Source organism: Medicago sativa, chromosome 7 (genome assembly GCF_051527215.1).
Source record: "Medicago sativa cultivar Bolivia chromosome 7, Bolivia_mono, whole genome shotgun sequence".
NCBI lineage: Eukaryota > Viridiplantae > Streptophyta > Magnoliopsida > Fabales > Fabaceae > Medicago > Medicago sativa.
Window position 1 is genome coordinate 98232170 of NC_140755.1, and position 14282 is coordinate 98246451.

The following is a 14282-nucleotide window of genomic DNA, read 5'->3' on the forward strand; positions in this document are numbered from 1 at the left end:
AAGGAGGCATATCAGTAAGGCATTATCATATTTTTCTATAAAACAAAGGTGGCATGATACAAAGCAGATCATTGCAGGGAACCCCACACGGAGATACCTGAGAAAAAGACAAAGGCATGATCTGCCACTACTTTTACAACAATAACTTATCAACGAGTTGCTTCTTTCAACATTTTTTCTTTACGTGTCACTGGATCTGTCCTACAAAAATCAAAAGCCTGACATCAATAATGAACTGAAGCATCTTGCCATCCAGGTATACAAAAAAAACCGACTCAAACCCTGTCCAATGGGATGTTAAAGCAAAACAAAACCAAAGACAGAAACAGACACAAACCACCAGCACTTCAGTAAAGTGCGGTCTTGAAGCAAAAGGTTACATAATACTGGTGTAAATAATCATGCATAGTATGATTCATGATACATTTTGACTCAATTGGAAAACTTGGCCTTCCAATTCACAATTCAAATCCTGATCTAACAACCATGTACAAAAATGCTTTAAATCAATAAGGTGTCCATCAAATGAAACATAAAAATATGAATGCCAAAAACAGATCTCTCCATAAAAGGATTGGTAAGTGAGAATTTGACCTTTGAAAAACCAATGCAAATAAAGCGTATAATGCAAAAGTATATGCGAAAATGAGATTATATGGGAAGAGGAGGAATAATGGTACCTTATTAGTTAAGAGTCATCGCCTGGGTTTATTTTTGCAGCAGCGAAACTCAGCTAAGAGAGCTATATGATCTGAGGACCATTCAGGAGAAGGTAGTGCTGTGTCTTTCCTCAAACTCTCCTCATCCAATAACTCTAATAATGACTCCACAACCAATGAATCCGCTGAAACCACCAAACATTCACTAAATAAAAGGCAAATAGGATGTTGAAATAGTCAAACGAGATGATGTTGCAAGATAGCTCACCTGTGTAAAATATATAATCAAGAGAGCCAATAAAATCTCTAGTGACATTTGTAAATAAAGGTTCGTTTGTCGAGCTATCCATTCTCCGCTTATGCTGCTCATATCCAAGACCAACCGTTCTTGCAAACGAAGAATAAGCACTGACCTGAAAATGTAATTAACCAACAGCCCACAACCAATAAATATAAAATCAGGACCAAAAATTGAGGAAAGAGCACAATTACAGTGGGAGACCTGGAAAAGGTACATAATATTAGACAAACTATTCCAAGTGTTGCTATACATTACCAGTGGCAACTGGTGAATCAATTTGCTGTGAGGACGCAATATGTTGAGTGGGTCAACTGCTAAATCAGGGTGGGATGGGTCTACCTTGCCCATTGCAAGAAGTGCATGAGGAGCACTACAACAAAGTCAAAACATAACCTTTAAAAACAGATTTCTGATAAGAAACTCGTGCAGAACAAAAGTATCGAAAAAGAGAAGCAATCAAACCTTCCCGGAACTGAATTGAAATCTCCACAAACCAGCATTGGAATGTCTGCACTGACGGCAATTTTCTCCAATCCTTTTAAGAGAGTGTGCACCTAAAAAGGGTAGTAAATTAATACATGTTGCATTCAAAATAAACACATCGGTCAGAAATAACAAGTAAAAGAAATGACTTACTTGCCAGAGCTTGACATCCTTTAAATCTTGGTGGACATTTACATGTGTATTTGCCTAAAGCCCACAAGCAACATGAGAGTTAGTAATAGATATTTATATCACCAATAAAAAGGTTTTAATCTAAACCAAAAAAAGAAAAAAGCATGGAGAGATGAGAAATACAACATCTTCAAATGAGGAATATATGAATAATGATTTTTTAAATACTTGAACCACGCATATAGCATTATCTCTTTAGAATTTTTTTGAAGAAAAACAAACATACACCTCAGAAGTTGCCAGAATAGTCTTCGTTTCTATTGTAAATGACAACCTTTACTGACAATACACAAGAAAAGAACGTTCACGAAGCATGACAGTAGAAAAGGGCATATTATTCAAAAGAAAATACATGGTACAACTAAAAACAGGAAAATGGAAAGGAAAAAATTGAACTCATATGCAATGTAGATATAAAATACAGTATCGCACATTGTTCCCCTTGAAGGCATGAGTAGACAAGACCACCTAAGAGTAACAAATAAAAGCAGGCTAAGAGACTATACCACACACAGAAGTTGCCTTTTCCCTGGATTATCAACAGGCTGATTGTTTACTTTTGCTTCTAAAACAACTATTAGTGCGACATTATCCTAAAAATATAAAGAAAACTTTGTAAGTACAGGTTCCAAGAAGCAATGACTTTCAGAAAACATAGCTGCAATATTTGGTAAAATAAGCTACCTTAACCAGCCGATTCAAGGCAATTTTCTTCTGAGTGGTTGGAATCATGGCATCTGTTAAAGACTGTGCAGCCTTGTTAAACTCAACCTGCAAGCAAGCAAACAATAATTATAGCGTACAAACTTAAAAAAGTACTACTGCACACATAAAACCAAATTCCAACCTCATATTTCTTCACATGTGAGAATCTGTCTCTACGGAAAAATGTTGCACAACCATCAATTGTATTTATGTTGCCATTATATACCTGTGAACCCACCGTAAATACATTAATATAAAAAAGTCTTAAAACTTATGAGTTTAAAACTATAAGAAATCAGAATACTGCCACAACCTCGTTTGTTTTTCTCTTGTAAAGACCGTAATAGCCATGTTTGTCCAGTTCAGGAGCGAAAAATTCATCATAATGATCACTTTGAACCTGAGAGCAAGCAGAATGCATGTTAGCTGATAGAGAGCCTATTAGAATATAAGATGCAACATACAAATACGAGGAATTGAGTTGAGTTAGATTAACGGGGTAAGAAATGTATTCTATCACAAAATGACTAAGGTTAACTGGATCACCCCACCACAATACCACGGCCCAAAAGAATCCACCTACTTGAGTTCATTCACAAATGATTTTAAAAGAAAAAGAAAATTGGACAGGCCACAAAATACCAAAGGCAACATCAGTCAAGGTTTTGCAATCCAAAAACATCTATGTTAAGACTGGTAATTCACTGAATTGAATTATTTGTACTGTTCACAAGAAATGGTTGAGCTCTGCCAATGGGGAAAGAACTAAACCAGATTACAAAATGAGAACAAACATAAAATGAGAATCTACTCTCTAAAACATTTGCGAGGCCTTTTCTCTCCTACACAATATGAAATACAGCAAACTGTTTTCTCACTACTAACTGACTCCTATTTATCCTTTTCAAGTAACTAACTTCCACTCTTCTAAATAACTCCTGTTGCTGCTTCAATGATAGCTGTTACAGTTATTAACTTCCCTTTAAGTCCCTTATTTTGTCTAACATACACTCTTCTAACTAATGGGAGACTATCAATCTCATATGGAACAATAAAACAGAAGATGTTTTTTATTCAACATCAACCCAGAAATATCTTGAATAAGATGAGTTGAATATCAGCACACTTATTAAATTAAGTTTCTCAACAATAGAACCAAAGACAAATAACATTTATATACCTCCTGGAGACAAATAATATCGGCACGGTAACCAACTATTTCTCGTAACAAGTTTTGTCTGCGATACGGCCAGGATAGAGCCCATGACGGGCAGTAATTGTATAGATCATTTGAGGCATATGAATCAGACAATATGTTATATGATAAAACAGTAAAAGTTCCTGATGATGTTATACGCCCGTCCACATCCAAACTACCCATCGCGTCAACAGGTATCAGTTGGCGAGGGATAGGTGAGGGAGCTGGAATGACCCGGGAAGTTAGTATAGTGTTTGTGTGCCCCACAGTAAGTTTTGTCTCTGCATCAACTACAACACACTCAAATTTAAGGACATGACCAATGTCATCAGCTGATGGGGTATATGTCTTTGATCGTCCAACTTCAAACCAAGTTTCACCGCCATTTCGTTGTGAAACAGTTGTAGGATACACAGTTGCAGACCCATTTGTCAGGTTAGCACTAGAAGCAGACGAGGATAAGCTGGTATTGATTGACCCAGACCCAGAATTATTAAATCTCCCAAATACCTCCTCCTCCTCATTTCCATTTTCATTAACTGCACTTGCAGCACGGTCATGTAAGACTCGGTGGTGCTGCCATGCATCTGAGAAACACTTTGGACTGCAATGGTAACTTTTGGAAACAGGTATTTTAGCCTTAAGACAACCTAGGCACTGCAATGTGGCCTGCTCGGATGGATGCACACTACAAACAGCAACCTTTTTATCACTCTGTACACGATACCTGCCAAATCAAATGATATTGTTAAATAGGAGATGTAAAAAATTCAACTTTTATATCAGATCAACAGGAAAATTATAAAAGGTATTCTAGATCAAATTGGTCTTAAACATAATCAAAATAATCATAAGCAATTATTTAAGTAACCAAATTTATCCACTAATTAAATTTCTGCAACACTCGCCCAAATTTTGGCCCATAATGCCATAATCTTCAATAATTATCGATGTCTAAATTTCATGAAAGACCAGAAAAAGATGTCACCCAACAAGCATGCTGAATCATTGATTACATTACATAGAAAGCATACCCCATACTGATTTTGTAGTATAATTAGACTTTATGCTTTATATTTTGTTTAGTTACCATCAAAAAACGACAGTTATAATGATCAACCATACCTAACAGAAAATGTAGGATTCATTTCACAGTTAAAAAACAATATAAAAACTTTAGGAGAACTAATAACCAATCCCATTTGTACAAACCAACACGAAAATATCCATCTCCATTCTCCACAATGATATCAGTGAAAGAGAAATTCTATATCCTGTTGGTGTTTATGGCTAAAATTTAAAAGGCACGTGATTTATTGCGAAACAATAATATATACAACGCATACTTGAATTTCAATATATGTGAATAATAAAATCATGTGCACACTGATACTGCAAAGGATAAGACCTGGGACATGAATGTGAAGATAAATAAGCCATGCAATACTGCATTAGCCAGTGAAGTACACACAGGAGAATATTTGAATGATCGCATAAATTAGCAATGATGATGCAAAATAGTTTGCATAGAAAAGTAAAGTAGAAGGTAACAAAATATAGATTACACAGGAAATAGTCCAGAAACTACAATCTTAGCACGAGCTTTCGTTATCCAAAGAAAATACTGGCATTAACAATGCAAACAAAACAAGATCAATAAAATGGGGGAAAATAAATAAATAAATTTGATTGTACTGTTTCAACAAACATATTGACGGTGAATGGGAAAAAATAAGAAACCCGCTGAACACCTATATTATGCCTACTTCCAACCCAAAACTAAACATATACTCCCTCCGTCTCAACATAACAGTCGTTTAAGGTTTGTGCACGATATTTAAGGAAATGATTAATTCTGTTGATTTCAATGATAAAATTAATATCTTTTACTAAAATACCCTTATTAATTGTAGTTAGTATTAGTAGAGTAGTTAAGTTAAATTAAATTCAAGTATGTGTTTAGACAGAGAAAAAATAAATGTTGCATTGCTATAAAGTGACAATTGTTTTCAGATAGAGAAAAAATGTTAAAAAACAATTATTTTGAGACAGAGGGAGTATTAATACATGAAATCTCAATTCATACTGATGGCAAATAAACAAGACCAACGACAAAAACTCTAAAGAACAAACATAATTACATTGAAGCTCAAAGTATTACTCTGCCAACCGAAGAAAAACCTGATAAGCTGATAGATACTGGATTAATTTTTTATAACATAAGCAAAAACAACTGAATTAACTACCCAAAGTCATCAAAATTCAAAATTGAATATTTACATTAGACAAAATAAATGACCATAAAAAAATTAAAAAAAAAACATAACTTAAGGTAAGGATATGTTCAGATTAACGTATTTGAGCTTATCAAACAACTCTCCATATCTTCTTATAGCTTATATGATAAACACTTTGACTTTATTTTATTTATGATAAGCACTTATGCAATGAAGTTATTTATCCAAACAGGGCTTAAAAGAGGGAAATGAATTGAGAAACACTGACCACTTATAGCGCAAAAAATGACCATCTAATGGAGCGGATTCGGAGACATCGTCGGTTGTAACGGTCTTGTCAGGCCGGCGTAAGAGCACATAAGGCGTGAGCTCACAGCCTACAATGGGAATATCAGAAGGAAGATGCACACGCAGCACGTTCAGCATTCTTCACTTTTCACCGTAATCCAAAAACTGTAACCCACAACAACAATCAATGGTAACAACACCGTAATTCAAGCAATTTTTATGGTGGCGGATACCAGGCGGATCCGCCATTTACTTCACCTCAATACCCGCCAGCCTTGAATCACCTCAATTCAAACCCTAATTCAATTTAAAGCCACCTTTGGATCTAATTGGGGATTTCAGGGAAATTGAAATTGGATGAGAAAATCGAGCAACAAATCGGATTGAGACTGTGAAAAAGGATCGAAATTTGTTTGTTAGAGAGATAAAATTGGGTTTTAGAGAGAGAAAGAGGAAAAGGGATCGAAATTAGGGTTTTACAGACAAATTGAAAGTAATTGCATAAAAAAAAAAAAATGCGAATTGCAAAGAAGAGAGATAGATGAGGCTATAATTATTTTGTATTTGTTTATGTCTATATTCAGTATAAAATGATTTTTTATAAAGTTTGATTATTTACCTCATCGGACATTTTTTAGTCAAAATTCTGCTAAGTCCAGTAAATTTTTTGCCACTCTTGGTTGGATTTCAAATTTGACTGCTTTCTTCTTTCTCTTAATTTTGATTTTGAATTGAATTGAATGAATAAACTTTGCAATTTTATTAGGGTGTGCCATTTCACATGGGAAAGGCCAATCCTTTCCCACCATGGGAAAGTTAATTTCATTCACTAGATCAAGTAAAGAACATAATCTTATCATGCACTCTCAACACTATATTTTATCACCATCTTCCATCATCAACTCTCTCCCTCTTCCCCACCAACCCACCACCAGCAACAGTACAAGCACCATTAAAACCACCGCACAGCCATCCGTCCACCCATCCCCACCAAATCCCCACCAACAGTTTCTCTCTCCTTCGTCCTCCCTTCATCCATCAACACCACCACCAGCAATCTCTCAAAATCCAAAACCACCTAGTTACCACTGTTCCCATTCCAATAGTTGAATCACCATTTTACAAAACAAGAATATCTATGATTCACCATTTCTAGCATTTCAACATAAGTGTGGGAGGTTTAGATTTGTTCCCCTTGCTTAAATTTTCTCACTTCCATAAACCCAGAATCACAAATTTCATCTTCCTCACAACAATTACATTTTCCCATTCTAATTTCATTCAAATTAATTTTATGTTCTTATTGTTTTCTCTTCATTCATCGTTGATATAAATGTGTGTATATAATTTCTACCATTATTATTAATGGGTGTTAAATCATATTTTGAATCACACTAAATCAGTAACATTTTCGAAACCCATATGAAAAAATCAAGACCCATTTTTTGTGTGTAGCTTTATCCATTGATTGCAGAGAAGAGTTCGGTACTTCATGCTCAATTAGGGAGAAAAAAAAAATAGAGAGATTCTGAAGAATGAAAATGGTATGGAGAGTTGGGCCATCAGTTTGATGTTGCTGGGACTGTGATTTTGATGGTGTTGCCGATGGTGGGTTGGTGGGGATGAGGGAGAGAGTTGATGATGGAGGATAGTGATAAAATCTAGTGTTGAGAGTGCATGATAAGACTATGTTCTTTACTTGATCTAGTGAATGAAATTAACTTTCCCATGGTGGGAAAGGATTGGCCTTTCCCATGTGAAATGCCACCTTTTATTAGTATCTTTCTTGAATAAACTTGCTGTTACTCATTATGTATATCAACACTTGAATAAACTTTGCCCTTTGGGGATTGTCTCAAAATAGAAAAAAACTGTCCATTACAAAGCGTGGGGACAAATGTGCAATATTTTATCCTATGAATAGAAGTGACAGGAGTGCCAAGTGTGTTTGTAGATGTCATGTAGGATCAGTTCTTTTATGTTATTGTCGGACATTGATTTATTTTCTTTCATGTAAACATGTCTAAAAATTTACACAGGAAAGGAAAGATTTTGAATTTCCATATTGGTAATAATGTAAAATGATAGTTTAATTATCTCAGCATTGTGAGTTGAATTAGATGTTATCAACATACACTGTTTTTTTAGATAAATAAAATGATAATAATCATTGAAAACTCGTGCATATAAATAAAAGAGATGAATTTCTAATCATGTCGACAACATCTAATCTAATAATTTCGCTATTTCTATTTATTGAGATAAAAGTTGTGGACTCCAACACTATTTTAATTAACTAACTAAGTAACTACTTAGATATTATCCCAATTGTAATTCTAAAATATACAAAGAAGAACAATAAGTCTTCTTTTTAAAAGGAATAAATAAAAATAGAGTATAAGTATAGGTATTGTTAAGACTTGGTTTAGTAAAAAATACCCTGTTCGATTTATTATAAAAATAATTGACATTTTAAATTTATCGAATAACTAATGTATCTGATTTTCAATATATCTAAAAAAACAATTTTTTCTTATAGTAAAGATTGAAGGGAATAAGAGATAGTTGACAAGCTACTTTATAACAATTGAACGAGTAAGATGCGTATGAAATTAGGGACAAATGTGCAATATTTTATCCTATGGATGAATTAGGTGATTAAATTTGTAGTGTACTCATTTTTTTATCAAATTAACAATTGGACTAGTAAGATGCATATGAAATGACATTCAAAAGCTATGTTTTTTACAATTAAAATAATATGGATAAAGTTGAGAGAAACAATAAGTTATAGACATTAAGCTATAAGCTATTTGAAGTTCCCTAAAAAAAAAAAAACTATTTGAAGTAGTATATAAAACCGATACAAGTTATAAGATATCCACTATAAACTAAAAACTGGAACCAAATGATTGAGCTCGTGTGGTTAATAAGTCTTACCAAATATTAAACATTCGATAGAATAGGGTTAGCGTAAAACAAGGTGTGTGAGTTACTAATTTTCAGGAAGTGGGCATCTTACTGTCTTGTTTTTATTTTATTAATCTTTTAATATTTAAAAAAAAAAAAAGACATCCACGTTATTCGTGAAGATTTCGGGAAGGAAAGTGTCGCTATGTATAGCATTTTTCTATTTATAAACTATTATGTTTTGAGCAATGCTATATCTCTAGAAGAAAAAAAATCAAGAATTCTTCAAGAATAAAAAGCAACCAATCACAATGCACTATTTGCCACAATTCAAGGAGGTGTGACTGAAAAATAGAAAGTGGACAAATAAATCATGCAATTAAAACTTGTCACACGTGTCTTGAAAAATTCTTGATGCTATTTTTCTAGATAAATAGCATTTTCCTTATGTTTTTTGCTGGGGAAAAACACTTTGAAAGCGCACTCATACACATGCACTTGAATCTCACAAGAGAGATTTACACACACATGTAATACAGAAGAATGAAGGATTGTAAAATGCTAAAGGAGAGAGTGAACTAATAAGATATCAAAAAAGTTATTGATGTATCCCTATTGAGTTACACATGTTCTAATCTTTTATATCAGTTAGTATAACATAGAAAGTGACTTGTCTAATAACTTATTAACTAAGTTTCAGTTAGTTACACTCTTAAAATAATAGGCAATTAAGCTAATTGAGTTACTCTACATTACACCATCCTTAATTCAAGACAACTAAGTTGCACATCCCTGGCTTTCCTCTCCTCCTCGAATATACTTGTTTTCAAAGCTTTTGTTAAGATATTAGCAAGTTTCTCTTTTGACAAACATACCTTCAAGATTAGATTCCTTTTATCATCAAGACATTTGCCCTATGATTTTCCTTCATTCTTGTGGAGTAACCCTTCTATAACAGTTGCTCTAGGTTTCACATATTGCACTTCATTTCGGGAACATAAAGTACCATCACTAATTAGATATTTATTCCCATATTTCTTTGAATCACTACTTTTCCGACTCCTTCTGCCATCACCGCTTTATAATCTGCATACTTCACTTTTCTTTTGATATTTTCATCAAGTTCACAAAACCAGTCCCTATGACTAGTCATCTGATTTGAGCATTCAGTATCAAAATACCACCATTCTGTAGGATCAGGTTCTAGTTTGGTAATTGTCATCTACATCACAACATCTGAATCATCATCATGAACAAATTGAGCTTCATCATATTTTATTTTTGGTACATTGTTGTTGTTGCACTCATCAACAAAACTACCCCACATTTAGAAATTGAAGCACTAAAATCTTTTCTTTATTAGATTTCTTTCTACCTCTGTTGCTGCTCCCTTCACCTTTCGTGTTGTTTCCTTCATTTTCAGAATTTCCTCATTTTCTCATTGCTATGGCGCTTTTGCTTATTGTTTTTCCATTTCCTTTTCCTTTCCTGTTCTAATGTGCCATAGTATTTATTACAAGCGTTTTTATTTACATAACAATTTCATTCCAAGCGTTTCTACGCACCGCTTTTACACTATCTATCTAGTTACAGATATCAGTTGGATTAGTGAAATTATGCTAGAAACCCTGTGAAAAGAAAGATCTTTTCAACTTCAAAACATCTTTTATCCGTCACTAACTTTATGCTTAAAACCCACATTTAGGTACTCCTTAATGTTCACCTACGGAGTATTGCATGACATTACTGATTTAAAGGACTTCCTGTCATAGAATTCAAATACAGTTTTGCTAAACCAGTTTAACTTCAAACATCATTCCTTCGGAGTTAGGCTTCCTAGACCATAATAAATTTCAATTTGGTTTGAGCAAAATCGCATGAAACAACCATCTCTAATAGAGTGAATTGTATGAAGTACTTGTAAACTATTGTTAAAACATATTCAAATAAATTAGTGTGAAGAAAATCCCGTCAGCAGCAACGCAACAAACGCATTCTACATCCATAGATGAAGAAAGATACCCATCGTAACGATCAGTGCCACGACCCACAAGCAATACGAATAAACCACATTATTAAAAAGATATAATTAAGATAATAATTGAAAATCTAGATGTATTCATAATACTTAATAAACAACACAAAAAACTGACTCCTCGATTTCACATTTCACAAAATTCCAAACAAAATAAGACAGTCTAAAAAACATTAGGAACAATAAAATGACTAGTATCCTCCCTTAAGATCATTAACCACATCATATGGAATTGGAGTAACAGTTTCCAATGTAGCTCCTTCAACCATGAAACCAGGTTTAGGTCCTTCTGGCTTGCGCTTGGTGCTAATGACTTCACCCTTTGCCTTAGCATCAGCCTTAAGTTGATCATTCTTAATCTTCCTCAAACGGAACTCCTCGGTGCACCTAGATGGCATAACATGCTCCACTCGAACATGGATTCTCTTCCTGAGAATCTTGTTCCTAACCTGAACCACAAATAGCAATATTTCAATATACTAAAAATCATGCAGAGCAAGAACCTGATAAACTCTCTTGCAAACACTACAAAATGAACCAGATAAATAACAACATATAATTACATTGATCAAATGGGCTTCATGCACAGAATGAATTAAACAAAACAAAAGATTCTCTAACTTCAACATGAAAAGTATCGATTACACAAATTTGCATAAAAAATCATACACAGTGAACTACTAAATTGCTCAAAATGAAACAGCATAAATTCCACAAGTAAATTTACAAAATCCAAATACTTACTTAATTCATTTGAAATAAAAATAATATAATACAATATACTCATCAAAACTGAAATGAAGTATCATTAAGTTAAATAACAAGAAAATAAAACAATACAAAATGAACAATAATAAACATTATTGAACCAAAATGTAATTAAAGCACACAGATCCGCATAGAAAATCATAAACCCTAAAATACAATAAATCAATAAGAAACAGCTTAAATTTCAAATGTAGAAAACTCTAAACAGTGATTGAGAACATTTGCAAAGAAAACCACAGAACTAAAATTCGGAAATGAGATTTGATGAGAATCTTACTTGTTTGTTAACCTCAACACCAATAGCACGTTTGGTAACGTTCCAGACACGACCGGTACGCCCATGGTAGAACTTGTGTGGCATACCCTTATGAACGGCACCGTTAACCCTAATATCGACATAATCGCCGATGTGATAGGTTCTGAGGTAAGTGGCGAGGGCGATTGTACCCTTCTTCCTGAATGGACGAGAGAAAGAGTCTCTCGTGCGAGATCTCAAACCATGACCAGCCGGCATCTTTCTTCTCCTTCTAGGGTTTTTGCGTCGCAGCCGATTCACTGTCTGATACGAAATGGTGTTATATCTTGTTTTTTTATGTATGTATGAACCTAGGGTTTCTTATTGGGCTTTTCTATTTGCTTTTTGTCATTGGGCTGGGCTTTTCATTCTTAAAACAAAAACATTTCTAATATTGATTTTAGAGAAAATTCTAATATATTATCTTTATATTTTTTTTTAAAAAAATAAAAATGAAAAGAAATTTTGACTAGACTTTGAAAGTCCATTTTAATATAATTGAGGGAAATATACACTCTCTATTTATCGGTTTAAGTCTAGTCAAAACTGTGAAATAACACATAAAAATGTGATATTTTGAAGAAGAATGTGTTATTTCTAGACAAAACTTGTTCTTCAAAATATCTTTAAAAAAACAAGTTTTGTCTAACATGTAGAAATTAGATCGCTTGCATTATACGCAATGTTTTCTTCACTATTTGATGAATAAGTCACATCATATATCATTTAATTTAATGGTAAGATTTATTGATCAAATGATAAAAATTACATTATTCGTGATGCAAGACTTGATTCACTTGTGCAACATAGAATTGACCAAAACAATAATCTTCAAATTATTTATATCAAAATTATCTTTAAAAAAAAAAAACTGCACATAAACAATGTAAGTGCCATCCTTGCACTCCAATGTCATACGGTTCCTTATAGCACTTGTTCATGTGGACACTCTTGTGGCACCAATGTTCAGGAATTTTCATCCCATGGGCGTTGCACAGTGCTACAAAATTAGAGGCCAATCCACTTATCCTCAGAACAGAATATCAATGAATTTTCACGTTCCGAATGAGAAATGATGAAGAAACAATGTGAATGTATTATGCATGTGTTGTGCAGTCCGACATAATGATAGAAACGAAATTCAACAGCAATCAGTTGAATACTTGATGATAGTCATTGCTACTGTATTTTCTTTTTAAGTTAACTCATATAAGCCACACAAAACTTACAAACCATTAGAAATTCTACAGCGTTTTATGTTCCCAGTGAGAGACTATAAAAAGATGCATAAACAATATAAAACATTGAGATATATTTCTTATTTATTTGTTACATTATTATATTACCAGCAATTATTAAGATTTAGTGGGTTATATAATTTTTTTTACGGGAGTTGGTGTTTATGTTGGTAAATAGAGTTTAACTCGTACTCTCCTTCTCACAGTCTAATTCGTATGTTTCTCCTCCGAATCAACGCATCAACCTTATAATTCTTTTAGAAAGAGCTATCTGCGGCTGATACGGTGAGAGAAAACCAAAGGAGTAGGAAATAGGAGAGTATGTGAGTTGCTTTCATCTTCCTACATCCACCAACAACTGATCTTTTAATTTCTTCTACGTTTGTGTTTGTACAGACAAATACGAATGCAAACAGAAATAGGTTGATATTTATGGAGGGTATGCAACATCAAAAGCTAGAGTTCAAAATTGAAAAGGTAAAACTAGATCCTGTAAAAAGTGGTGGCATGTATCGGATTGGAAAGAAGGTAGAAACGATTTTAAATCCTCTCCCACAAACATCCCTCTCCAACAGACAGAATGTGTGTGAAGGGATAGAGAAGATTGAGATAAAATGGGGTGACTGGGAGCAAGAAAATAATTAAGATAGATATAAATAAGATGTAGAGAGATGTAAAGAAATTGTGAGGATCCAAATCTGGTAGAAACACCTTCAAAATTGAGTTCCCGGCCTCATATTTAGCTAAAGTCCTTGGTCAAAGAATCTAATGACCCAACTATGCTTTATATAGGTACTTGTAACAAGTTTCTTCCTTGAGCACTTATTCTTTTCTTTGTAGGTACTCTATTACCTTTAACTGAAACTACAGACTAAATTGATTCAACTGTAACCCGTGCAAAGTGATGATAGTAGGTTTGCAAGTTTTCTGCTTGAAATCAGATAATAATGTTTACATTCACAGTGAAATTCTG

The 14282-nt window shown here is 33.6% G+C and overlaps 2 protein-coding genes across 3 annotated transcripts; both read right to left on the reverse strand.

The window, feature by feature from the left end:
• Window positions 1-9: 9 nt before the first annotated feature.
• On the reverse strand, window positions 10-6635 carry LOC146910958 (carbon catabolite repressor protein 4 homolog 1-like). Of its 2 annotated transcripts, none has more exons than XM_085726499.1 (12): window positions 6044-6635; window positions 3521-4265; window positions 2654-2740; window positions 2483-2566; window positions 2320-2406; window positions 2142-2228; window positions 1597-1650; window positions 1423-1514; window positions 1216-1330; window positions 928-1072; window positions 681-844; window positions 10-196 (listed from the first exon to the last, which is right to left on the reverse strand). In XM_085726499.1, exons 1-11 carry the CDS (start codon window positions 6199-6201, stop codon window positions 696-698), a joined length of 1803 nt encoding a protein of 600 aa, XP_085582625.1. In that variant the 5' UTR covers window positions 6202-6635; the 3' UTR covers window positions 10-196; window positions 681-695. The 2 variants fall into 2 exon arrangements, with proteins under 2 accessions (XP_085582625.1, XP_085582624.1); XM_085726498.1 differs by having other exon boundaries at window positions 10-201.
• Window positions 6636-11045: 4410 nt separating this feature from the next.
• Window positions 11046-12340, reverse strand: LOC146910959 (large ribosomal subunit protein eL21x/eL21w). Its single transcript, XM_085726500.1, has 2 exons — window positions 12054-12340; window positions 11046-11457 (listed from the first exon to the last, which is right to left on the reverse strand). The coding sequence occupies exons 1-2, from the start codon at window positions 12288-12290 to the stop codon at window positions 11200-11202; spliced, it is 495 nt and encodes a 164-aa protein (XP_085582626.1). The 5' UTR covers window positions 12291-12340; the 3' UTR covers window positions 11046-11199.
• Between the last annotated feature and the right edge of the window lie 1942 nt (window positions 12341-14282).

What these genes read in the sequence shown, in the direction of transcription:
- LOC146910958 (XM_085726499.1), bottom strand. Translation starts at nt 6,201, where the DNA reads ATGCTGAACGTGCTGCGTGTGCATCTTCCTTCTGATATTCCCATTGTA. An exon ending in CATTTTTTGCGCTATAAGTG is followed by an intron (nt 4,266 to 6,043) that starts GTCAGTGTTTCT and finishes TTGATTTGGCAG; the next exon opens with GTATCGTGTACAGAGTGATA. An exon ending in CCTTGAATCGGCTGGTTAAG is followed by an intron (nt 2,229 to 2,319) that starts GTAGCTTATTTT and finishes TTATATTTTTAG; the next exon opens with GATAATGTCGCACTAATAGT.
- LOC146910959 (XM_085726500.1), bottom strand. Translation starts at nt 12,290, where the DNA reads ATGCCGGCTGGTCATGGTTTGAGATCTCGCACGAGAGACTCTTTCTCT. An exon ending in GTGTTGAGGTTAACAAACAA is followed by an intron (nt 11,458 to 12,053) that starts GTAAGATTCTCA and finishes TTTGTGGTTCAG; the next exon opens with GTTAGGAACAAGATTCTCAG.